The 26,894-nt window shown below is 48.8% G+C and overlaps 1 protein-coding gene across 8 annotated transcripts; it reads right to left on the bottom strand.

Annotated features, from left to right (window-relative positions):
- Positions 1-9,075: 9,075 nt before the first annotated feature.
- On the bottom strand, positions 9,076-19,902 carry PRRG3 (proline rich and Gla domain 3). Of its 8 annotated transcripts, none has more exons than XM_035288183.3 (4): positions 19,747-19,902; positions 15,857-15,894; positions 14,555-14,739; positions 9,076-14,217 (listed from the first exon to the last, which is right to left on the bottom strand). In XM_035288183.3, the coding sequence occupies exons 2-4, from the start codon at positions 15,861-15,863 to the stop codon at positions 13,690-13,692; spliced, it is 720 nt and encodes a 239-aa protein (XP_035144074.1). In that variant the 5' UTR covers positions 15,864-15,894; positions 19,747-19,902; the 3' UTR covers positions 9,076-13,689. The 8 variants fall into 8 exon arrangements, with proteins under 8 accessions (XP_035144074.1, XP_035144076.1, XP_017824179.1 ...); XM_035288185.2 differs by having other exon boundaries at positions 14,555-14,715; XM_017968690.3 differs by lacking the exon at positions 19,747-19,902 and adding an exon at positions 19,218-19,536.
- Positions 19,903-26,894: the final 6,992 nt, after the last annotated feature.

Raw genomic sequence — 26,894 nt, 5'->3', positions numbered from 1 at the left:
ATCAACTGAGAGGCCTGAAGAGCAAAGACTGAGGTTTCCAGAGAAGAGGCATTTCAACCCCAAGACTGCAGGGTCAACTCTTGCCTGAGTCTCCTGCCTGCCGGCCTGTCCTGTACATTTCAGACTTGTGAGGCCCACAGTCACATAAGCCAATTTCTTAAAATAAATTTCTCTATATTTGTGCATATGTAGATACATACATACATACATACATACATACATACATACATACATATATCCTATCAGCTCTGTTTCTCTGAAAACCCTGATTGCTACAACCACCAATGCTGAACCCTTCATTTAGGAAACAACCCCAGAGCCCCTGGGGTAATAGGAGGCTATTTGTAAAAGGAATCCTTTATAAACCTGTCCTGGTTCCTTTTCCAAATAGCCTCCTCTTCCCCCAGAGTCCCTGGGCCAAGTGGGAGGAAGAGGTGGAAGAAAGGAGGAAAAGAGGGAGGGAGGAAGGGAGGAAGGGAGATAGGTAGAAAGGGAGGGAGGGAGGGAAACAGAGAAGAAGGGGCCAGGACTAGCTGAGATAGGGCTGCTTGGTCTGAGACTGACTGCCCCCTGCCCCCATCTCACCTGTCCAGTGCTGGGGCCGAGCTCTTGGGAAGCAGAGCTGATGTAGTCCCTGCCTGCATTCCTGGGGGCCCCAAAGAAGCCCTTCTCAGCTCCAGTGGAGCAGCTGCAATGAAATTTGAGCTTTCTGGAGGGCCACCTTGGAAGCAGAGAAACTGTGGAGGGTGCTCAGTTCAGTGGGATTTAGGAGCCTGGGAAGCCCAGTCACGTTTGCCATATTGAGCAAATGAAAGTACAGGTACAAAGTACATTTAAATTTCAGGTAAAAAGCACATCATTTTTAGTGTAAGTATGCTCTCTTGTACACTAACCTTTGGGACATATTTACTCTAAAAAATGATTCTAGGTTGATCTGACATTAAAATGTAGCTGCATATCCTGTAGTCTATCTGACAATTCTATCTCACTATCACCTCCAGGTTTTCCCTTTTGCAAGTCTCTCCTTCTTTGGGTCTCAGTCTCCCCCATGGCCAATGGGGCTAACAATCCCCTCCCTATAGGGTGGCTGGATGGTGAGGAGTACTGAGAAGTCAGCAAAGCTGGCTTGCCACAGGGCCTTGGGCTATGGAGGCCAGATTTCTGTCTAGCTGCCAACTGGCCTTGGTCTGGTGGGGCTTCTTGGGCACAGGGGAACAGAGGCACAGGGCACAGGCTCATGTGGAGGCACTGCCCCCTGGTGGCATAGGAATCCACCACCTAAAGCCAAGCAAAAAGGGTGAGAGACTTTCTTCCCAATCCCTGCATCCCCAATGCCACTCAGAAACCCCAACACCTCACTACCTTAGCATGCCTGCCTTTCTTGGATTGAGTGCCAAGGACAACTTGGAGGTGAGAGAGAGTTTGCTGTGTGCCTTTGAACTTGTCTCTTAGCATGTTAGCTATTTATAATTTCATAATTATAATCTATGTGGTAATCTCCTTTTGACATGGCCCTCAATTCACGCTCCAACCATTCTGAAAAGTCCCCCACCCCACAGTCTGGGTGCTAACCGCAGGGTCCCGCAGGACTAGAGCTCCTGGGATACGGAGGAGACCTTTCAGATATTACATGGTGCCTGGGTCCAGGAAGATGGCACGTGGCCAAGTGCACATGACAGGCTGCAGAGCCCTAACACTCCAGCGGAAGGCTCTGCTCACCCAGAGATTCGACAGATGCTTCTTTATAGGGGAAGGAAGGGTCCAGAAGACATCTGGCTTGTAGGTGTGTCTATATGTTTGCAGTGTGCAGTGTTTTACACAAATGAGATCTAACATCTGAGGTGTGTGCCATTCTGCAACTGTGCCTTGGGGATCTCTCTGTGTCAGAACAAATCTACCTCATTTCTTCTCAATCCAGCAAAGCATTTCCCTACACAGCTGCCTCCCTTACTCCTGTATTGACTTGCTCATGGATATTTTGGGTGTCTAGAGCTTTTTTTATTTTTATAAACACCGTAGCAGTGAGCATTCCTGAACATATCTCTCTGCACACGTATGTAAATGTGTTTGCACAGCAGGCGCCTAAAGTGAAATTGTGGGGTTCTAGGGTATGTGTGTTGATGATTTTGACCTATATGGACCAATATTGTCAAAGGACACTCCGAAGAGGCTGCACAAAGTGAGGCCTCACCTAGAAGAAGAAAATGCGTGTTCTTCCCAGCCCGATCAACAGAAATATTATGCAACTATTTAAAAGGCATAATGGGTGAAAAATTGTGTCTATCTCATTGTTGTTTATTGATCTTTTATATTTCTTTCCCATGAACTGTCTGCTGGAGGGCTTGAATCTTTATTAAATAAGAGCTATTTTATTACCAGAAAAGAATAAGACAAAAGCTCTCTCTCCTTTCAAGCTAAGTATCTCCAAAGGAAACATGTCATCTTTTTCCCTAAAGGTGATTGTGAGTACAGAGCCTCCACTGCGGACCAAACAAATCCAGTTAATTGCAAGAACGCTTTTGCTGAAACCTAGAGGGCATCCAGCCACCCATGGAGCAGGTATCCAACTCAGGCTGCTGTCTGTCTACCTGCCCATCTACCCTTATGTGTGTCTGTCTTCCCTGCTTGCCCCCAACCAGCCTGATCACCTGCCTCCACCAGTGCCTTTCAAACAGTAGCTTCTTCCAGCTGTTCAGTCAGCTGAGCACTCTGCTCCAATTCCCAGCAGCTCAGGGTCACAGCTCTGTCTGCTCCCTGCTCCTGCCTCCCTTTCAAGCAGCAGCAGGAGATGGTAAGAACTCAGCCTAAAGTCAGTACATCTGTGAGTGACTCAGCCTTGCCACTCGGGCATCTTAGACAAGTTACTTTGCCTGCTTGGACCCTCAATTTCACATCATCACATGGAAGATTGAGCTAAAAAACAGTTTCAGGGAGATGTGTTGGGCCCTACTTGGGCTTCAAGGCAGACTCTAGCTTTTATTCATCTGGAGCAGTTCTACTCTTACCACCTCCTTATATTTGGCCTTTATGTAAGAGGTCATTCAAGCCAAATGTCTTGAAGGAAAGTAAAAAAGCCATTGCGTGCGATGACTTCTTATCTCACAGCCCTTCTCAGAGCCCAGTCTCAGGCAGCTACAGCCCAAACCCAAGCAAATGGGTGCACCCGGATCTTCCAGGAAGCTGAGAACTTCCTCTCAGCTTGTTAATGAACCTTATGGACCTGTAAACAATTCTGCTTCCTGCTCCTGGAAGCAGCTGGTACTGAGATCATCCCTGGAGCCCCAAAGCCCTCCCTAGCCAGAGAGGAAGGGGAAAGGGGACTAGCAGAATCTTGCTTCTCCCCCTCCTCTCCTTAAAGAGGCAGGAAGGACAGACAGAAAGACACAGGATTAAACTGCAGGGACTATAGCTGGCCCAGGGAAGGAAGGCCACCTTGTGAGCAGAGGGAGGGAAATAAAAAGTAGCAGGGCCTCCTGGGGAAGCCTTTATGACCCACTCCCCACGGGGACAGGGCCACCTCAATTTCCAGCTTTCTGTCTTGAATCAAGATTGACTGTGTGCTGGATAATGGGGATGGAGATGAGGTCTCTGTCCTCACAAAGTTCATGCTCTAGTGAGCAGAGAGTATCAAATGGACAGGAAGGAAGTCCATCTGTCTGTAGGGACAGTAGCAGGAAGTTGTTTGTGTGGTGGCCATGCCCTTAACCCTGCTGCACTTTGCCTGACTGGGAGTTGGTGACTGTTCACTAGAGCTTGGCAAACCTAAGACGGAGGGGACCCAGTCCCCCAGGTTTAGGGGTCCAGAGGCCTTACTGCTGTGCCTCTGGGTCCCTTCAGAACAACACCTCAAGGTCTCCCCTGGGAAAGAAAGACTCCCTCAGCAGCTCAGGTGGAGCTGCAAAGAGCTCAGGGTAATTGTTGTTGGTTGACTGCCCTAGGGACAACTCAGGACCACCCTGCATGTGACAAAGAGCGGCACCCAGAAACAGGGGAAGTTCACCTCCTAGTGAAGCTAGCTGCTGTCACTGCCTGCTCCTTCTTTGGCCTTCTCCTTTTGTCTTCACTGACCCAAGAAATCCTTCCACCAAAAGCTGGCAGCAGGTTCAGAGACCCAGAGGGTTTGTTACCTACCTATGTGTCATACTGTGGCCTGGCATCACCCTGTCACCCAGTTGAGAGGCCAGGACACTTTGCTCTTGTGTCCAGAGAATGCTTGGAGCTGGTAGGGAAGAGCCTGTTTCCTGATCCCCAGGAAAGGGTATTGGACAAGGTGACCCTGCAAAATTCTCAGCCTTGGCTATGTGACTTCTCAGATCAAAATGCATCTGCTTTGTTTCCATGCCCAATGACTGAACTGTGATGTGTATGCAAAAATCGGGAGAATCCGAGGCCAAAGGAAAAGGTAGAAAATGTGGTACAAAGGCTCAGACACTGAACTGCTCAAAACAAAAGCAGCTGGCCCTCCAAGCTGGAGAAAGATGTGGGAGAGGAGGAAAGAGGGCACAGCCCTGAGAAGCTACATGGATTTCTGTGGGGTTTTTTTGTTTGTTTTATTTTCAGACAGGAAGTTAATGACAGGTGTTCCCATATATGAAGTGGATACTCTTCCCAGTACTCCCCCATTTTGCAGATGGAAAACCTGGACAGTGGTGGGCAGAGAGAGCTGAGATATGACCCAGGTCACTGATTCAGTGACAAAGCAAGGTCATCACATTAACGCTCCAGGGTCCGCATTAGACCAAGAGGAGGTCCCAAGGAGGAGGTGGCTCCAGAGAATTTCAGAAAGCATCCTCCAGCCCCTATTCTACTCTGACCTGCCATTCACTCTTAGAAGATGGAGACCAACAGAGACCTGTGTGCTTTGTTTCCTGGCCCCTCAGCACTTAGCGAGCTGCCTGGCATATTAGAAGATGACTAAATAGTGGTTGGATTGGAATGGTCTGAATGTTAAAAAACAAAACGATCCCCCTTTTTCATATTGTCTCATGGCGCTAAACTTTCTCTCCTCCTGTAAAGTGTTGCCTCCATCATATGCACTGTCTCCACTTGTTGCCTCCCAGGCATCCCGCTGCTCATTCTAGTCTGGCTTCTTCAGTCACCTTGGAAATGAAACTATCCCTTGCCAAGGTCACCAGTGACCCCCTGATGGCTCCAGCCAATGAATTCACTTTGGCCGCCACCTTCCTTGCCATCTTGAAAGCACTTCACATCTCCTTCTAGAAATACTGTAGTCCTTTGGTTTTCAGGGCTTCATACTCCAACGCTTTTCCTCCCACTTGTCTGGCCTCCCTCCTGGGCCATTGGGGTCCACACTCAACACCCTTAATGTTTTTCTGGGGCCTCAAGCAATTCTTATCTCTTCTGCTGCAGCCTGGACTTCCCTCCTCAACTACACTCAAGTGCACTGTACACCACACGTGCAACGTGTCAACTCAAACCTGTGGCCTTTTGCTCCCCTAAACCTGCTTCTCCTCGACTGTGACCCTTCCCAGGGAATAGCCCTACTATCTACTCTACTGTCCGAGCCCCTAAACCTGAGAGTCAACTGACATTACTCACTACCCCTTCCCAATGCAATCAGTCACCATACATGGTTCTACCTCCTGAATAGAGAATTGAGTGTTTTTTCCAATGTGACGCAAAGATCCCCTGCAGAAGAATCAATTGAATGATTTGGCCACAATGCAGATTCATGGCCTAACCGTGGACTCAAGGGTGAGGGTGAGGCCTAGAGATCTGCATTCTAAACAATCAGATGACCCTGTGCCTATGAAAGTTTGAGCCAAATCCTTCTCAACAGTCTATTTTTCTTTATGTCTTCTGTCATCAGCCTCCTCTATCCCATCACCATCTCTTGCCTGGGAGAGAGCAATAACCTGACCTCCCTGACTTCTCTTATTCTTCAGCTTCTGCAGCCTATTTTCCACATGGCCAGCAGAGCATGCCTGGCTATGCCCTCTTGCTCCTTAAGGCACCACTTGGTGGCCTCCCTTATCACTAGGGTAAACATTACAATTCTCAACGCTGCCTAAAGGACATCACATGGGCTGACCTCTATGTGTGTTGCAAATCTCATCTTGCACAGCTCTTTCCCCTCATTCTACCCTGTCTTCTGTTTCCTTAAAACCAAGATGGACTTGCTGAACTCCAGGCCTCTTCACGTGCTGCCCCTCTGCCTTACTGAATTGTCTTCCACAGTCTTTGCTTGGCTGATTCCCACCCATCCTTCACTTTGGTTGGCCATGGTTTCCTCAGGAAGACTTTCTCTGGAAGCTCACAGCCCTAGCCCCCAAGACTTCTGCTAGCATAAAGTTCATTTTATACCATTGCTGCAGCTGTTCTGATGTTTCCCCCACCCAGTCATGCCCAGAGCTCCAGGCAGCCAGGACCTGCATGCTGCAGCTTGTGGAGAACCATGCTCTGCCCCCACCCACACCTGTATGTCCTGTCAGCCCAAGGTGTCACCACCAATTGGCCCACCCATTGGGCTCCTGTGATTCCATGCAACCAGTGTGATATGAAATGTTACCCAGTCTCTATTTTTATAGCTCAGAAATTCTAGTGAAACTGAACCCATCACGTGGTTTGAGCTCTTCAGAGAAAATGTTGAAAGTCAATGTCATTGGAGCTGCCGGTCTTGTGATTCCCCAAAACAAGATATTTTTTTCTATAAAAACAACCTTTGGGACACAAATGTTGTGCCTATTCTTCAGGCTTTGGGTTCTTACATCGTTTTCCACAGAGGAACCCTGGAAGAAGCATTCTGAAGTCCACTTCTCCTCTCCCAACTCACGTCCACTGAGGAGACTTTTGGCAGCTGCCCCAAGTGTGTCCATCATGGCAGGGAAGAAATTGCTTTGAGGCCTGGTTGGAGACTAACAAGGTGCCCCACCCATCTTTGCCATCATCTCAAAGAAGCTATGATTTGACTCTTCAAGCTTTTCAAGAATGTGCATTATGTGCTTAGGTTGGAGGAAGGAGCAACAAAGAGTCCCCCTGCCTTGAGTGGAGCATTATGAGCCAAAATGTATCCCCTAAAATTATTATATTGAAGTTGTAAACCCTCAGGATGTCAACGTGTGACTATATGAGTAATTAAAGAGCAATTAAGTGAAAATGAAGTCAGTGGGGTAGGACTTAATCTAATCTGACTGTTGTCATTATAGGAAGAGGAGATTAGGAGCACCGAAAAGAACAGAGGGAAGATACTGTGAAGCCACACTGAGAAGATGGCCATCTGCAAGCCAAGGAGACAAGCCTCAAAAGAAATAAACTCTGTCAGCACCTTGATCTCAGACTTCCAGCCTCTAGAACCATGAGAAAGCTTCTGTGGTTTAAACCCCCCAGCCTTTAGTATTTTGTTTTGGCAGCCCAAGCAAATTTGCATGGAGCTTGGGCTCTGACTGTAGAAAACAGTCAATCAACACATTTTTTAAAATTGAACACTTACTGTGATCCAGGCACTGTGCAGTGTTGTAGGGCAGAAGTGGTGAGAAAGATTATACATGGTCCCTGCCTGTATACAGTTATGTATAGGGCAGGGAGAGGAAGGGGGCATTCTGGAAGGATATATAGTCCACACAAAACCAATGCAAAGTCACCCTTCCCCAAATGGGACCAGCAGTGCTAGGTGCATGGCCTGGGCTGGGACCATCAGTACAGACCTGAATTCACATGATGGAACCAGGACTTCCTCTCCATGAGCTCTAGGTCAAATGACATGCCTTTGCTGGCTTTGCTTTCCTCTGCTATAAACTAGGGTTAGTTATAAACTTCATGTCAGAAGTTTCTCAAGAGGATTCTGTAGGTCAATGCATATACAAGGCCTGGCATACACTAAGTGCTCAATAAATGCTGGCTATGATCATTTACAATCAAAACTCAGTGATCTTCCCCACTGCCCTTCCATCCTGTCACTCCTTGCAGTCTCAAGCCAGCTGCCATGTGGGAGTGGCAGTGGTGTAGGATGGGAGGCTGAGGAGAGGGCGAGGAGAGGGACCCCATCTTCCCAAGCCACACCCTAGAACCACAGGCTTTGCCTCTCACCTGATCCCCTGTCTCTGGGGGTAGAACCATCTCTCTCTACCATCACCCCATTAAGTCCCTCCCCCTGACTTACCTTCATCATCTTCAAGCAATTCAAGTGCCTTGGCCCCAGAACCTGTGGCCTTATAGTAAATTAGCAAGGGAGGCCCAGTCCATTTTATGGTGGATGAAGGGGACTTTGAAAGCTCAGGGCATCCCTCATGTATTAGCTTCCTTGCATGAGCTAGCTTGGGACCCTAAGTCACTGCCTAGAACATTTGTCTCTGGCAAAACAGCCTAAAATTCAAAACCCATGTTCAGAATATGACCCCATCTATGTGCCTGAAGAACCTTCCTTTGACTTTCCAACATCCCCAGAAGGTTAGCATCACTTAACCCGCAGCTCTCCAAGGCCTCTGGCTGCCTTCCCTGGCATTTGGGCTCCATATTCAACCCTCTAAGGAGGTTCCAAATTTCATTGTCGTTGGTTGTCCCATCACCACTAGGGCCTTCCTGATTAAAGGATGGATTACTTTCATTACTGGGGGTTGATACAACTAGCAGTTGCGACTTCCCAGGGCTATCTCTCTGCATACCCACAGCTGGGAATCTCTGGGAGCTAAGACCATGTCTCCTCTGTGCAAAGGCTGGGCATCATTGCCCTCTGAACAGCCCCTGGCCCTTCCTTAGAACTTAGGAAGCACAACCAGGGCAAGGCCTGAATACTGTACCCCTCCCACTCCTCCTCTCCCAGCTCTGAAACCAAGCAGGGCATCCTTCCAGAAAGGCACACCTCTGTTAGTAAGCAGAAATCATGTGACAAGGAAGTTGCTAGCTGTGATTTGTGACAGATCTTACTAACCTCATCCTAGAAGGATGGGTCAGGAGATCATCTTACACACTGAGGACAAACTTTAGGACCCAGGACATACCTGCTTCCTGCTCCTGGACTGGTTTGGTCTACTTCCTTATCTACAGTCTGATCCAAAACCACCCATACCCCTTGGAAGTTTGAGAGTCAGCAGGGATCCCAGATGGATGAGGACGGGATTCAAGTGGATGCTGTGTGCTCTTTATTATTATTGTTTTCTTGTACAGAAGGAGACAAAATGTAACAGCTAACCTTAACAATTATAAAAAGAAAGAGAAAGAGAGAAATCAGAAGCAAGTTTTCCTGTTGCCACCAGGCTCCAGTGAAAGGCTGACATACCGAATGTACAGATATCCCAGCTGACAAGGGTAAATGCATGAACATGAACATAGTTTAAAGTGGTACCAAAATTCATCCATTTCACAGTAATCATTTCTATAAGCTTGGTTGCACATATCAGGGTTTCCACTGTCACAAATTCACAATGACAGAGTGAAATAGTAGACGTGTTCATGCCTGGGAAAATGGCATCTGTGACGGGAGACGGATTGAGAAGCAAAAGCAGCTGGGGGATTTGTCCCAGTCCTGAAGATCTGTGTTAATGCTGGGGCTGCGGGTGAGTGCAGGGCAGGCACTGTTCAGCGGTCAGATATTAGTACAGTGAAACAACTGTTGAGGCATTGAGCTTGAGAGGGTGTGCTATTTGGATATCTTTGTCAGAGAAATCCTTGCTGGAGAGAGACTCGCTGCCCACAGTCTGGAAGGAAAAGCTCCCACGTTTGAATATTTGGGGGCGAATGATGGAGCGGCCAGTCTGACAGCGAAGCATCTGCTTTACAGAATATTTAGAAAGGTACATCACGTTTATTACTTTCAATTGCAGTCTAGTTCACAAGCTATGTTATTCACAGGATAAATAAAGGAGTAGAGTGAAAGGTTGCAATATCCAACATCCCTGCGATGGAGACAGAATAAGAGATCACCCGGTACATACAAGAAGTGCTGAGCCCCAGAGCTGAAGGCACATGGAGGGATCCTTAATATCTGGAGCCTTTTCTTTGAAAAGGATACTCATTTTAAACTGGATTCCTCTTACACAAAAGACCCTGAACATTGACTAAAGGGAGGAATATTTCAAATATTTTTATGTAGCCAGAATCACAGCTACTGTGAACTGTCTTAAGTTGTGATTTTCTCAAAGTTCTGAAGCAGTGGGCTTCAAATTAATGAGCTTTCAGTATAGTTGCAAGCAGTCTGATTACAGTACTTTTAATTAGCTAATTATTGTGATTACTGTTAGTAGAGTTCAGTGGCGGGGGGCAGGGGCGGGGGCTGTGGTTGTTTCTGAATCGGTGAAGTCCTAAAATGGAGCTTCATTACTTGTCAAGCTGAAAAGCCATCTAGACCAGCAGCTCTGCTGCCAAGATATCCATGTCAGCCTCAACTGTGAGTGTCCACACATGAGACAGCGCACATGCACACTCCTAGAAAGACAAAGCCTCCGTGAGTGAGAAAGACTCTCTCCATGATCTCTCTCTCGGACAAAAGAACAATCTAGAGGCAGTGTTAAATTTTGTTTTTCTTCTTCTCATGGGATGTTATTTGGTTGTCAAAAGATCAACTCTGGCTGGGGGTTGCGAGGCTCCACCCACTGGGAGAAGGGAAGCATCCGGCTCTGACTACTTGACAAAGAAACACCTTCCTGTCCTGAATTCCTCATATTTGGGTTACCAAAAAGGCAGTGTCCAACAGATCAGGCAGACTCCTGTTTTTGGTTGGAAGCACCCTCAGGAATTCACACTCATGGCAGTGGGATGGGAAGTCGAAAGAGAGGTTCCCCCGGGGCCGACTGCTCAGCACTGCGTCTCTGTCAGCCAGGGCTGGATGCAGCTGTGTGGGTGCTGTGCACATGCCAGCCACCTGTGCACCCCACTCCTGCACTTGTGCTTTCATTTTGAAAACCGGAGGCAATGGGGAGCAAGGGAGGGACACGATTTCAATTTTTCTTTTAAAAAATCTTAAAAAGTTTTGGTTGAAAACAAGTGACAGTCACATTTCAAGAAATTGTTAAAGCCTTTTCTTTTTGAAAAATGAAAACATCTACATAACTAGCCCCGCCATACCCAAAGTCAATAGTCACACATCTTTCCACAAAAAGAAAAAAAAAGCATGCCCAGGAGTGTTCAGATTTCTTTCAGCTGCTGACGCCCACAGAATAGAAGCCCAGGCCAGGGGCACTATGCCAAAAGGGCGTGGTGTGAGCGAGAGTTGTGCAGGGCGGGGGCCTGCAGAATGGAGCTGCTATGTCTTCTTCCAAAGCGTTTTACAAGGAGGCAAATGTTGACAACTTTGGGGGTTGGGCGTCCAATAGTTAATGTCACTTTTCCTTGCTCAGGGCCCTGTCCTCAAGCTACCCAGCCCTGGGAGGGGAGGTGACATTTCTCTCTGCAGACCGGATCCCTCCTGGTACAACTACAGCCGCACACCGGCTATTGTTTCAGATAAGCAATAAGAAACGGCAACATGCACACATAGATACACACACACACACACACACACACACACAAGCCCAAAAACAACAAAAATGTAGCCACAAAAGAGTTAGCATTGTATCAAATCCACCTCCATATGAAGACAAAGTTTGAGAAGATATGCACAGGGCATTTGTAAAAGCCAAATGTGCACCACAAGGAGTGATGCTTGCTGTGTGCTGTACAGTCGTTCATCTACAATGTGCTACAAAAACCATCCAGAGACTGTGGTACAACCCCACCTGGTGGAACACTATGAAGCATCTGAACCGAACTCTACAGGCTGTAAGGAACCACTGTAACTCTTCCCATGGCCTGTCCTCAGCCCCTGACCTTGGGCTTCTTCCTGCTTTCTCCCAGTACTGCCCAGCCACATGATGCCAGAGGCAGCAGGCCTTTCTTGCCAAACACCCTTTGGCTCTGATCAGTGGAGCTCATGTCTGGCTCTGTGCTAACTGAGGAGGAGACATATTAGGATACGGTTTTCCTCACCTGCTCCCAAGTCACACTTGGGTACCTACTTGAAGAAATATTGGGAAAGCCAGGGCTAGCCCTGAGCTTTATTTAGGCTTCCTCAGGCCCCCCAACATGGAAAACACAGGGGCCTTCTAAAGGCTCAGGGGAGGGAAAGACAAAGAAATGAAATGTAGAATGCCACCTGCTCAGCATCTCTGGCCAGGGAGCTCTGAGAAGGGAGGATGAGGGAATGGAAAGGGTCAACTGACAGGAGATTGACTCCCTCATTGAAAACTCAACATCAGAGGCATATGAGGGCCTCAGCTAAGACTGCTCCCTTATAACCTACATCTTTCTAGAAGACTCTTCCTAAGGCAAACCTCCCTGGCTCCCTGGCACTTCAAGCACCTCACAGGTATTTGTTCAGTCAACCTTCAATGGGCCTGTGAAGTAGGGGGAAGGATGGAAAACCCCAGCCACAGGGGCGAGTGGTCCAAGCTGGTGGCCTCACTGGGGTAGGAACACAAGCCTTCTGACTTGAAACAGTCCCAATGTCTGCCTTACAGGGATGTTTCAACAGTGGGTTTTAAACTGCTGTGGTTGCCAATAGACCCAGGCTACGCATTCTGGCGCCACACAAAAATTTGCTACATTTTTTAAAGCACCACAGAGGAAAAGTGGTTTGGCGGTAAGGTCAGGAGGATGGAGACAGAAATAGGGGGAAGTGGTATCAACAGTGTCTTGCAAGGTCACCGACAGTTAAAGAGCAGGTGCCTTCTGCCCCACTGCTGTCCAAAGCCTCACTGAAAACAGACTGGCATCTGGCAACAGCTGAGCAAACCCCAGATAGGCCTTCAAACAAAACCCATGGGCTTTTCCACAAATAAGTGTTTTAAAAGGGACACTTTAGGATCTTCTCCCCAGGTGGGCACCATCATTAAGGAGAAATCCTCAATCTGAATTTCAATTTCAATGCACCATTCACAAAAAGTAGGCTCATGCCAGTGGGTAGTGGTTTGAGCACAGCTGGTCCACATGTCTGGATAGCCAAGCACACTAGAAACTGGATAGCAGAGTCCACGTGGGCCCCTTGGTCAATGTGGAAGAGGAGACTCTGCCACCCAGCCCTCTGGCCCTCATCCTTCACACAGCCTGTCCTCCTTCCAGGAGTGTGGGGGAGGGGGACATCACAGATCCATGTGATGAATTTCCCTTGGCCTCCTATGAATGGCCCGGGTGCTAGAGTTTTGTTCTATTGCGTTCCTTATTTATTTGTCATGATTTTTTTTCATTTTGTTTTCACTCAGTCCTTGTCCATGCCCTCCAAATGTAAGCAAGGACAGAAAACACAGAACTGTGGAGGGAAAGGGGTGCTGAAAGGCTGGCTTCCCTTCCTTACCTCTGTGGCCCAGAGCTCCCTACATAGACAGGCTTCCAGCCAGCCCCGCAGCCCCCAGGCTGGGCCTGTGAACATTCTGGCCACAATCCACTCAACGAAGTGATTCCTTTGGCATAAGAGAAGCCAGTTCCTGATGGGAAGACAGGATGATGGAGGCTTAGGGGGCATCCCAAAGAGTTGGGCACTTTGGCCTTTGGCTCTTCCCGGGGACTTTGACTCATGCATGGTTCCTACTCCCCCTCCCCACCTGTCTCTGACAACTGACTTCCTAAACTTCACGATTAGGGAATTATTTGGCAACGAGGAGGCTAAGGCTGTTTTGTGGTGGCACAGTCTTTAAAAAGTTAAAAAGAAGATAGGAGACCTCAGAAAGAGGCGTTCATCCAGGACAGGGCACAAACGTCCCGCTATTTGTCAGCGCCAGGGTTGGTGGCCACTATCTCCTCGTACTTTGGGGGCGGGTCGCTGTAAGACACGCTGGTCTCCTCACTGCTGCTGTCTTGGGGCGCAGTTACCTCCTCATAGGAGGGGGGTGGAGTAGCGCTGGACAGTCTGGAGAGAGAGAGCTCAGGGAGGTAGAGGGTGCTCTCAAGCCGGACTGTGGTCCTGCCCCCCCGACTGGGCCCCAGCACCACCTGGGGGCTGCTCCCTGCCTCTCGGTGCCCAGAAGGCTCCCCTTGGCTGGTCACAGTACCCCGGTACACCATGACCCGGGGGAGGCTGTGCCCAGCACGACTGGCTAGGTACCGGTTCTGAGCATAGGAGGGATGGTGACGGGTTGCTTTCTGCAGCTGGCACCTCCAGATGATGAACAAGGCAATGACAATCAGCAGTGCCACCCCCAGAAGAGGTACCACCACGTACATGGCATCCGAGCTCTGTGAGGGGTCTCGGACTGAGTAGACTGCATTTGGGTACCCCTTCCAGAACTCCATCTGCAAAACAAAACAGGATACTATGAGAAGCTCAAACTCCAGTTGGGCTCAGAGGCCTTCAGTAAGTCTAGTGCTTCCTCCCCTTCCCCATCTGACTGGTCTCAGAGAGTTACCAGAATGTACCAAGGGCAAAGGACAATGCTCCCAACTGGGGAGGACCCCAAATGAGTCAGGCAATGGGACTGTATAGACTTTATCTGCTCCTCAATGGTCCTAGTGGCTATGCCTTAGGCTGGGTGGCTTTCCTTGCTTCTGATTCGTCTGCATTACCAGGACCTGTTCTTGCTATTTCTGAGGCAACTTCTACTCCCAGAACCAGCCCCAGGGTGGTACATGCCGTTTTCTCTTTGTTCTCAAACACTTCTTTGACCTCCTCATAGCTGCAGATCTCCTCCATGCACTCTCTCTCGATGGTGCCCTGGCGCAGCTCCTCCAGGAACTCATTGGCACGAGGGAATCGTTTCAGGACCGAATGGGCATCCTTGGCCTCCAGAAACACTGAAGAGAGAGCTCTACTAAGGCCTGGAATGGGGAGATGCCCAGGAGCTCCTTCAAACCGGGCCCAGCCCAGCAACTGAAGCATAATTATGCAGGGAAACAAGGCTGAGTGAGCAGCAATACATCAGGCTTCTGACCAAAGGACATGACCAGCCGTTTGTACAAGTGATGGAAGGGCTGACATTTTATTGTGCCATGATACACCTGTCTAGAATACCATGGTCCCAACAAGGGTCAGGGCCCTGGCTACATGGAAGAAAGTGGGAGCCAACTGCCAGGAATGTGCACGTTGCACAGGAACAAGAAAGAGTAAGGATTGTGAGGAGATAATCTTCAGTGACTAAATCTCCAGTTATCTTCTGCATCACCTTGAAAAATGAAAGTTAGACCTATTGCCATGAGAATGTATTCTTCTTTAAGGCCAATACCGGTGGAACGAATAATACCAGATAATCCTAGAAGACTCTACCAGAGTGGTGTTCCTCCGCCTGAATGTCTACCTGTGCCACCAGGTCATCTGGAATCAACAGTCTTGCTCAAGAAAATGTAATGCAAAGCCAGCCTTGGAGCACCTCTGGGGATGGGAAGTAGAAAGGTTCAGATGGAGAGTCTAAGGCTTTACAGATGGGGCACAGACTCCCCCTACAACACTGTCTTTGGGTGGTGGGCATAGCTACTTATTCCAGAGAGAAAGAGACCCAGCTACAACCTGGCTGACCAGAATAGCTTGAGTTCTGCACCCACATAAACCTGACCTGAGACTGTAAATGGTGTGTGCTCCTGGTGTTCAGCTAGAAGTGGGACTTCCTGGCTCCCATGTAAAGCAACTCCTCCTGGATGCCCAGGCTGGTATGTCTTTGCCAGTAGGCAGGTACCCTTCCCCAGGCCCTGTGGCCTGTCACATTAGTGTCACTCAGGAAAGCCTGGGTAGGTACATATCTACAAGTGACATATGCTCCAGAAGGGAGCCAAAGTGTTGAGAGGGCAAAACTGCTACTCAGCCCACTGGAAAATGGCTCCAGGGAAGGCCACCTGGTTGGAGGGGGGGCAGGGAAGCTGGGAAGGATTTGAAACCTGACTCATGAGCCCCTAGGCATGGCCCTCCACTGCTCTCCACATGCCTGGGCCTGGAAAAACTCACCTGCCATGATGCTCCCTCAGCTTCAGGGTCTCACTTTTCTGGAGTAAGAAAAAAAAGCAAAGTTGCAGTGAAACCACATCTAGAAATTGACAGGGCACCCTCTTGGCTCTGGGATGTGCATCCCTCCCACTGGCCTGGTCAAAAGGTCGAAGCAGTACACTGTGGGGTGCATTGTCCTCCATGCTGCCACCCATAGCTTCTGCTGCTTCTCATTCTGCCCCAAGCTTTTCTCTAGAGACCTCCCCAGGCCCAGGAGAGTCCAGAGCAAACCTTTCAGTGTTTTCCCCCAGGAACATATTCTGGGCATCTATAAAACCTAAGGGTTGACTTTTTTCTTCAAAAAAGGAAAGCTCCTACAGGCTGAGGCTCCTCCTTCCTTGCTCACTTCAATGAATCTTTGCAAATTCCAATTGGAAAGGATGTCAGAGACAGATGAGGAAATAAAGCCCAGTGAGACTAGACTCAGGCAAGGTTAAGCAAATCAACAGTGACAGTGGCAGGACCAGAATTTTCAACTAATTTTCATCACAATGGTGAGTCACAGATACCTCCAATGACAAGCATGTTCCCTGAAAACAAAGCTTAACACGGCATCAACCATCTCAAAAGTCACTGCCCTGCTGGGACTAACCCATGGTAACCTTCGGTGGACACATCCTCCGTGCACAACCATGCTGCATTCTTCATATTCCCAGGCATATCCAGAAGGCCCAAACCCAGATGACCCACTGTGTTCATCTTCACTGGACAAGGAAGCAAGATACCTGGAATCTTCTGGAACCGGGCCTCTCTTCCCTCTTTGTATTAATGCTCACAGCAGTGGAGTACCAAGATGTGAATTTAGATGAGCAACACTAAGGCGCTAAGAGTTACCCCTAATGTGAGCTATTGTCCAAAAGCCTTTCTCCTGCTAAGGAGCTATCCAGCCAGTACCTAAACCACAACACACACACCCACTCATACACACATTCTGGAGCCCTCGCTGAACTGTCACATCTGGGAGCAATCACCCTACTGCTCCCCTCCCCAAGCAGAAGCTCTGGTTTTATGACTAACTGAATGCAAGACACATAAACTGCAGGACCCAAAGAGCCCTACTTTTTGCCTAGACTGCCAGGAAGTTCAGTGTCACTATTGCCAGTCAAGCACAGGCACCCTGGAAGCCCAGCTGTTAAGCACATATGCTTCTGTCCTGTGATGTGGTATACAGCTTTCTATTTATGTTTTCAATGTCTTATTGTGCATTTATAACATGTTTCCTAATCCTTTTGGGAAACAGGATATAATAAAAAATTTAGGCTGGACATGGTGGCTGATGCCTGTAATCCCAGCACTTTGGGAGGCTGAGGTGGGCCGATCGCCTGAGGTCAGGAGTTTGAGACCAGCTTAGCCAAACTCCTGACCTCAGGTGATCAGCCTGGCGAAACCCCATCTCTACTGAAAATAGAAAAATTAGCTGGGAATGGTGGTTCATGCCTGTAGTCCCATCTACTTAGGAGGTTGAGATAGGAGAATCGCTTGAACCAGAGAGGAGGAGATTGCAGTAAACCAAGATTGCACAACCGCACTCCAGCCTGGGCTACAGAGCCAGACTCCATCAAAAAAAAAAGGAAAAAGAAATAAAGAAAGAAAAGAAAGAAAAAGAAAAGAAGAGAAAAGAAAAGAAAATTAAGGGGAAAATAGCAAATCTGACATCCATTTGTGGAAACGCCATGTCAAGGGCTTTCTGTTTTGAGCCCTGCCACAATCCCACTCAAAGCTATCAACATGTGAATTTGTCAACAGATGGGCCTGCCTTGTGAGACAGTTGGCCCTCAATGTTTGTCAGAACCAAGATGTAATATGATCTCAAAATTCTGTTTGCATTATGGATGGCTGAGATTCATGTCGTGAGGGTGTGGATGTAGTATGTCTCACGGCAAGGATTTTTTGATTGAAGAAAAATGGCACTGTTGTATCTAGGTTTGAAAAGAATGCATAAGGTCCTAACTAATAAGGAAACAGAAAAATATGTTGCACTGCTTATCAAAGGAAACTACAGTATTTTTTTAACAAATGTGGAAAAATTACATACGTCCACCTTTTGTCCCTCACACATCTAGCTTTGGTCAAAGGTAGCTAGCTGTATGTCACACTTATCATAGACCTGAATACATGCTATCCTGACACACCTGCTAAAGTCATCAGTTCATTTTTAAGCTTTAGTCAAGCCAGGAACCCCCACAAAACAGATCCCACAGCATGGCCCACTCCATTAGCAATTCTGTAGCCACCATCACTGCTGCTGCTGCCTGCCATGAGGCCTCTTCCTCCTCCCTCCCCAAAATGTAGCGCCTGCTTCTTCCCCTATAAATACACCATCAATAGACAGTTACTATGGCAACAACGAGGAAGCAAGCATGAGGGCTCCACGACAGAGAATGATGCTGCAGCCACACATGTATATGTCCCTCCTGCCCCTGGTGGATACTGTAAAGCTGACTGTAGGCAGAAGGAATTTTTAACCCACTCCCCACAGGAACACAGCTGAATCCTGACAGCCTGGAAAGGAAGGAAGGCAGGGAACTGGTCACCACAAAGACCTTGCTTAACTCCACCCCAGACTGAAGCTTCTGAATCTCAGCACTTTGGGACACAACTCCCAAAGTCCCTCACATGAAGCCTGGTGACCACCAGAGCACCTGGTGTCCTAAGACATGGCTTCCAAACCACTTCTCCAAACCCTAGACTTTATTTCCATCCCTCAGAACTGATCTCCAGGAAAAGGGTTCCGTGATCTCCAAATCGCATGACTCATCAACCCACCCAGTGACACGACAACTCCCAAATTATGCTCAAACTCAAACTCTGGGGCCCCCTTGTCCCCTTCCACTCAGGCAAGCCCTGAAAGTGCCGGTCCTCACTCACCTTCGCTGGACACCAGCGCCCTGACCCAACGACACTCTTCTCCCGGGGCTTCTCCCCCCCGCATCACCTTGGCCCGGCCGGGCCTCTAGATCTTCCCTCCCCAACAATGCCTCGCGCCCAGCTCCTTGGCCCTGGACACCGAAACGTGCCCTCAGGACTGGGACACCCAACCCAAATGGCCTCACCGTTCTCCGGGCCCAGGAGGCGGCCGCCCTGTTTGCGTACACAGCCCGCCACCTCGCTGCTGCGCCTCTTCCAGCAGGGCCCCTGTCCCCGCCCACCTGATCCCCATCGGCCAAGCCCCCCGGCCCAGCCCAGTTGTCTCCTCCCTCCCTCCCTCTCCTCCCCGCTGCCCTCCCACCGCCTCGGACACCCAGTCGCCCGCCCTGCCAGGGCCAAAGGGCTCCTGGAACGCCCTCCCCTTGCAACCTGGCGCCCAGGCCCTATCCATTACCTCGGCACCCCCCTGCCTGCCCCTGGTCTTCTCTAGGGGATCCGCAGCTGCCCGCCCCCCACACCCCGCCGCGCCAGGTCTGGCCTCGCGCCCCGCGTCTGGCGCGCCAAGACCGCAGTGCCCAGATCGCCAGGCCGCGATCGTTGCGCTGCCCCGCGCACCGGATCGCCGGGCCGCCTGGCCGAGGGGAGAAAGGAGGGGTGGGGGCGACAGAGTGGGCCGAGGGGGTTGGGAGAGCGGCCGGGTAAGCTGGGCCGGAGGGGCGGCGGCGCGCACCAAGCACTGCGCGCCCGCGCCCCACTCCGCCGGCGCCGCCCCTGCCCCCGCCCGGGCCGCCGGGGGGCGGGGCCTGACCGGCGGGCCCGGGGACACAGAGTACCCTTGACCAAAGCCCTGGTCCAGTCATGACCCAAGGTGTGGGCCCTCGGAAGATAGGGCGCAGCACCGAGCTCGGGCGGCCGCGCCCAAGGCCCGCGCGCCAGGCTTCCCTAAGCAGCCCAACCCCCGTCCTGTCCCCAATCCGGCTCACCTGCCATTCAGGCCAGCCCGGCTCCTGGGGCCGCCGAAAAGAGCGGGGCGCTAGCCTACAGCCAAGGCCTGCCTTGCCAGGGTTCCAATGGGCTCGCAGAAGAAGGGCCGGGTCGAGGCCGCGTTCTGCCAACGACTGGGTGACCTTGGCTTCCTCACTTACCTACCCCCACCCTGACCCGGGAAGACAGGCTTCTCTCCTGCAAAATCCGAGAAATGGGTAGAATTCTGCCTCCCTCGTGAGACTGCAGCGAATTGAAGGAGGAAATGGGTTTGGAAAAGGCTCAGTAAGGGTAGAGGAAGAAATCTTCTGGCATTCAAGGAGCACTAGATGAGGGATCCTTTGGAGGCCGCACTGTGAGAGGTTTACCATGGCAGGACAAGACGCAGAGCAGAGATGAGACTAGGCGACAGGAACCACATGACAAGTCGACTGCTAAGAGAGGGGCAAGAGGGATCAGAGGGGGCTGAGGTTCTGGGTCTAGGAAAGCCTCCCTCTGAAGAGGGGCCAGATGCCCCTGCTGGGTTTTCAGGGTTCCTTTTTGTTCTCTGCACCTCTAGAACACGGCTGGGCACTGGGGTTGGCAACCGCTTCCTCCCTCCACCCCAAGTGATGCCTTTGATGGGAAGAGTCTCAGAAGGTGTTTCCAGAATCACTCACACCCCTATCCCACGCGGGTAATAGCAACCTGCCCTGCCAGGTGGCAGAAGAGGGGTGGGAGAATGCCTTCATAGCCACCGACCTCCCCTCTAATCCCCAGGGCCCAGCTCCCTAGCTCCCTGGATGCCCACCCCTACACTTCTCTCCCAGTATGGTGGTTTTCCCTTCTTCCCTGCTGGCTTGTTTGCTATTCCATGGCTGCAGGAATCTTCCTTGTCCATGCAGATCTTCTACGGACCTCCCCCCAAGCCCCCGGAGCCTGTGGGCCAGAGTTCCACAGGCTCTTCTGGAACTAATCTCCTGAGTTTTCTAGCCCAACAGCATGTTCCCATCCTGATCCTAACACTGTATAGACCCTTGTACACCCAACTGTTGAAAAGGGAGCTCTTCCAGTATGTTCACAAGGGTCTATGGCTTCGGCCCTCCTACTGGCACTCCCAATTGAGCTTCTGGCTCCAGCAACAGGAGGCTGCGTCTACTTACCTCTGCCTTGAATGCCTTTCCTCCCACTGTGGACCTGGTGCACTTGCATTCATTCTTCCCACACAGTGAGCATGCAGGATCCTCCTCCCACCCCAGTTGACCATTCCACTTTCAGCCCTATATGCAGACTATGAGCATGGGGCCTCTGTGGATCACAAGTGTAGGGAGGAGGAAGAGCAGTGCCTCCTACTGCCTGCTGCAACTCTTGGCTGTACTACATGATAGCCTCTATTATCTCCAGCAAGTGATTTGACCTCACTGCATCTTGGTTTCCTCACCTTTCAGATGGGAACGTTGCTAACAGTGCCTGCCTCAAAGCGTTGCTAAGCAGGTAATGGAGCTAATCACATAGAGTGTGCCTGGCGCTTCAGTGTGAGCTTAATGCACATCAGCTGTGGCGTGCATCCACCTACATTTTGTTCATTTGATAGCAAGCTTATGTGCACACTTGCCTCCTCTCTCTTGGGGCCACGGACCTTGTCTCTTCCTGTGTCCCTAGCATCTTGTACAGAGCCTCATCCACAGCTTGTGTTCTCTAGAGCCTTGTAAATCTGAGGCTGGAGGGGCTGGGGCTGAGAGGAGGAGTTGGCGTGAGGGTCAGCTTTAAACTTAGCACCATGATGGCTTCTATTTTCCCAGTGGACACCAAAGGCAGCTCTGACTGCTGGTTCCTCCCTGTGGGAAGCCTGGGTCTTGGGGTATCAGCTTTGTCCATACTCTTTGGTTTCCTCAGTGAGAAGGCTTTCTAACTACCCTCAGGATGGCTCCACACACTGCTGAGAACTGATGATTTTAGATTGTGGTCTCAATGGTGCCCCCTGCACCAGTATGTTGAAGGCTTGTCCACTGGCTTCACCACCCGGCCAGGCACCAGATACTTAGATGCCCTCAAGTGGCTTTCCTTTTCCACTCAAATTGCAATGATGTTAGCCTCCCCTAGGCTCCTAGCGTAGCTCTGACCCTCACTATCTAAATGAACCTTCACTTCACTCTCCTGGCCTCCATCACATTCAACATTCACTCTCTTCTTCCCTCTGCATTGCTGAGTGGTTTTCCGAATGCCTATCATGTGTAAGGCACTGCGTTAAGGGTTGTGGAGGGCACAGCTCCAAGAAGTGGGAAAAGACAGATCATAATTCAGTAAAAATTCCCCACACAACGTGAGAGGACAGTTCCTCCATCCCAGAATTGACCCATCTTCTTACCTGTCCCCATTTCTGTTCCAAATCCCATTCGGCAGAGCCTGAGTTGTGGATGTGTGACCCATGGAGTCAGACAGGGCCCTGTGCTTAAGAGGGCTCTGAACACTTGGTTCAAGGCTGCCCTATTACCATCTTGAAATCCTAATGCTTTCTGATCAAGAGGCCTTCATTTTACTTTCAGTGGGTCCCACAAAGTATGTAAGCGATCGTGCCTATAGGTGGCATTTCCAATATCCCCATTTCTATACCAGGAAAAAGAATTCTCAATCACCCACTACTTGTCTGACTCCTCACCTTCTCCCCTCTGCAAGCCTTGGCCAGTTGCCTCTTTCCTAATGTCTTAACACCACCAATTCCATTACCTTCCTCCATATTGTCTCCCCCCAGCCCCATCCGTATGCCTCACCCTTTGGCTGAGAGGAGCACTCTCTGCCAACCTCATCTGCTCCCAGAGCTTCACTCTTTCTGTACCACTCACTCTTTCCAGAATTCTTTTTCTTATTGTACTTTAACTTCTGGGGCACATGTGCAGATCTTGCAGGATTGTTGCATAGGTACACACATGCCATGGGGGTTTGCTCTCTCCATCCCCCATCATCCACATCAGGCATTTCTCCCAGTGTTATCCCTCCCAAACCTATTCATCCCCTGATGTCCCTTCCCCAGACCCCCACCACCCCAACCCCCAACAGACACCAGTGTGTGATGTTCCCCTCCCTGTGTCCATGTGTTCTCATTGTTCAACACCCGCCTATGAGTGAGAACATGCGGTGTTTGATTTTTCTGCTCATGTGTCAGTTAGCTGAGAATGATGGTACCCAGGTTCATCCATGTCCCTACAAAGGATACAAACTCATCGTTTTTGATTGCTGCATAATATTCCATGGTATACATGTGCCACATTTTCCCTGTCCAGTCTATCATCGACGGGCATTTGGGTTGATTCCAGGTCTTTGTTATTGTAAACTGTGCTACAATGAACATTTGTGTGAATGTGTCCTTATAGTAGAACGATTTATAATCCTTTGGATGTATACCCAGTAATGGGATTGCTGGGTCAAATGGAATTTCTGTTTCTAGGTCCTTGAGGAATTGCCACACTGTCTTCCACAATGGTTGAACTAATTTACACTCTCACCAAAAGTGTTCCTATTTCTCCACATCCATTCCAGAATTCTTTATCTGAGCTCTGCTGCCCCCATCCTTTTATGTCCTGACTGAGCCTAAACATTGATCCTTACCCTGTAAGAGACTCATTCCATCTCTGCAACCCAATCAACAAGTTAATCAGGTGTTATGGATTGAATAGTGTCCCTCCCCAAATTCACGTTGAAATCCCAATCCCCAGTACTCCGTAATGTGATCATACTTGGAAGCAGGGCCTTTAAAGAGGTTATTAAAGTAAAATAGTGTCATTAGGCTGAGCCTTAATCTAGTGTGACTAAAGTCCTTATAAGAAGAGGAAATTGGGACGCAGGCATGTACAGAGGGATGACTATGTGGACACACCGGGAGACTGTGTGGCCATCCACAAGCTACCAAGAGAGATTTAGGAGAAAGTGACCTACCCATGCCTTGATCCCAGACCTTCAGCCTCCAGAACTGGAAGACAATACACTTCTGTTATTCAAGTACTTACTTTGTTAACACAGACTGAGCCAACTGCTACATGAAGTATTTATCTAGTGATATAGGGATTCTAGGACCTGGGATTACAGAAGCCAACAAAATAAACGAGAACTCCTCTCTCCATGGATATTAGACAAAAAAGTCAAAGATACAGGGTGCAGGATGATGATTGGTGCCATGGAGAAAAGTGAAGCAGCAATTTCGAATAAAGTAGTCAGGGAATGCCCCACTGAGAAGATGGCATTTGAACCAAGATTTGAAAGAGGTGAGGGGCCATCTTATTCCTGATCAGGAAATTCACGAGTGCAAGAGCCCTGGGAGCATGTTCTAGGAGGCTGATGTGCTGAAGTGAAGCAAGTCAGAGAAGATGGGGGTAGGCGATTAGGTCAAAATAAGACGGGGGTAGTGAGAGAGCATGAGGGGCCCTGTAGACCACTGTCAGGACTTTGGCTACTCATCAGAGTCATGTGGAGAGACAGTGAAGATTCTGAGTGAAGGGTAACCACGATCTGATTTCTATTTTACTACCATGATCTGATTTCTATTTTACATCAGGCAATGCAACGGAAGTCATAAGAAGCAGGCATATTCTAGATAGATTTTTATGGAAGACTCATTAGGGTTTGATGCCAGTTTGGACTTGGGCTAGCACAGAGACAGAAATCAATTATGGCAGTAAGGTTCTCAGTCTGGGGAACAGGAAGGATGGAGGTGCTTTAACAGATAAAAACAGTCAGGGAATAGGTTATATAGATGAGTCTGAAGTTCGGGGCAATATCAAGGCTGGAGAGATAATGAGAGAATAAGTAACATTTTATTCGTATTGCAAGTCATGAGGCTGGATCAGATCCACAAGATAGTGATTGTAGAGAAAGCAAAGCAGCCCCAGAAGGAAGCCCCAGGCAGTCCTACATTTAAATGAGGAAAAGCCAGCAAGGGAGCCAGAAAGGAGTGATGGGTGAGGCAGGAGGGGCACAGCAAGACATGGAAGCAATGGCAGAAACAACATCCAATTCTATGGACTGGACAAGAAAGAAGATGACAAAGAATTGAGCATCATGTCTGTCAATGTGGAGGTCATGAATGTCTTTACAGGAGCCATTTCCAGGAAAATGTGAAGGGACAAGAGTAGAAAAGGAACTGAAAACAGTGAGTACCCAATGATTGACAAGTCTTGTAAGGAGTTTTGCTGTAAAGGGGAACAGAGAAACTGGGGTTGGGGGTGATAGGGATACAAGGGGACAAGATAAAAGTATTTTTAAAATATGAGATAAATTCCAGCACAGTAACATGTTTGTATGCTAACGAGCCAGAAAAGAGGAAGAAAATGGTGATGTCGATGGGAGAGACATAGATGTAGGTACATGGGAGAGACAATGACAGAGCTTGGAAAAGAACCCTCTGGATTGCATGGAGGGCCCTCTTGAGGGTTGATGGCCATTACTTTAAAATGAAACTACTCAGCGTATATGTGTGGCTCTCTCCAACCATATTCAATTGTTCTGGTGGAGATTTAGAGAAGGTAGAGCTGGGTTTCATCAGGGTTGGGGTTTTGCCAGATGAGTACAAGGATATAATAGAGAGAGTACTTTCGTGTGGCTTCAAGGGAGAAATGGTAATGATTGATCATGGATTTTAGGCTGGGTAAGGAGGGAGGTAAGGGCATAGTCCGGGTTTGGTGAAGGAGAGTGAAATAAACAGTAGAATCTTTGGTTTGAGGGTCGCCGTACAGGTCAAAGGACTGTCGTAATACTAGAAGGATTGAGCTGGTGGTTGGAGAGCTGGATGCATGAAATGGAGGTTCTGGACAGAGGGTGATTATAGATGTCAACTAGGTCTTAGGATGACTGTGGAAGGATGATCTATTTAAATATTGAAATTATCAATAACTTTGCCATCCTCCCACCCACATACACCCTGGGTCCCAACCTACACATATACCCTAAGCCAGGAAAAAAATGCTTGGGTAGACAAGTTCCCATGGGTCTCAACCCCAGTGCATCTCATTTTCCCTACTGCCACATCCTGGACACTGTAGGCACTGTAGCTACCACCTCCAGCCCTGAGAGCATGTTCCTTTCCTAGGCCAGACCTCTCAGGATGTCATTACCACACAACTGTCATCAACCATGCTTGAGGGCTCTAAACTCAAGTCCAGATGCATTCCTCACCCCTGAATCTTATCAGTGGAGTTAAGGAATGGGAATCATGCTGATTTCCAGAAGGGATTGAGTTTCTGGAGCCACTCTCTTTCCTTGAATATTCACCAAGCATCATAGTTACCACCAGCCACAAGCCTCTGGTCATTGGGAATGGACACTGTAGAGGAGAAGATGCCAAAGAAAAACCCTGAGAGGTCAAATAAGAACCTTCTTTTATCACCCTGCTCAAATCACCATGATACTCCAGAAACACCAGGAGCATGTTCCCACCTCAGGATGTTTACATTTGCTGTTCCCTTTGCCTGGAATTCTCTTTCTTCAAGATGTGTAACAAACATTTATTGAACACCACTATGCACAGGTATGTTCTAGATGCTGAGAGTCTATCAGTGAACCAAGCAGACTAAAGATTCTGTCTTCATGGATGTTAGAGCAAGGAAAGACAGGCAGTTACATAAATAAATCAGCACAATATAGATCAGATTTCATCCAGTTTAAGGTGACATCAATTCCATGATCTGCCGATTAAGTTAGGCTTCCAATTAAGCCATGATAAAATGCTTTTATAGCACACAGAATTTTTTTGTTATGATATGCCTGTTGAAAGAGTTCTTTTACACTTAATCAGACATTGATTTTTATCATATATTTCACCGGTGCTTACATAAAAAGGAAAATAGAAGCAAAATAAATTGGTTAAAGTACACCTGCTTGCATTCAGAGTCCAACTCATCTGAATCATTTATTGACCTAGTCTTGTGGGTGTCCCTATGTTGTTACATATATCACCCTCTGTGACATCAGGAGTGTTGCAGAGGCAGCTTATCTTTAAATAATTAACTGTTTATCTTTTTATTGATTGGACAATTCAGTCTGCTTGCATTATATGTTACTATTGATAAGTAAGGACTTATTCCTGCCACTTTGTTATTTGTGTTTTGGTTGTTTTGTGGTCTTGTCTTCCTTCTTTTTTTTCTCTCCATTCTGTCTTCCTTTTAGTAAAGCTGAGTTT

The sequence above is a fragment of the Callithrix jacchus genome, chromosome X (genome assembly GCF_049354715.1).
Source record: "Callithrix jacchus isolate 240 chromosome X, calJac240_pri, whole genome shotgun sequence".
Taxonomy (NCBI): domain Eukaryota; kingdom Metazoa; phylum Chordata; class Mammalia; order Primates; family Cebidae; genus Callithrix; species Callithrix jacchus.
This window is presented reverse-complemented; position numbering and strand designations above follow the sequence as displayed.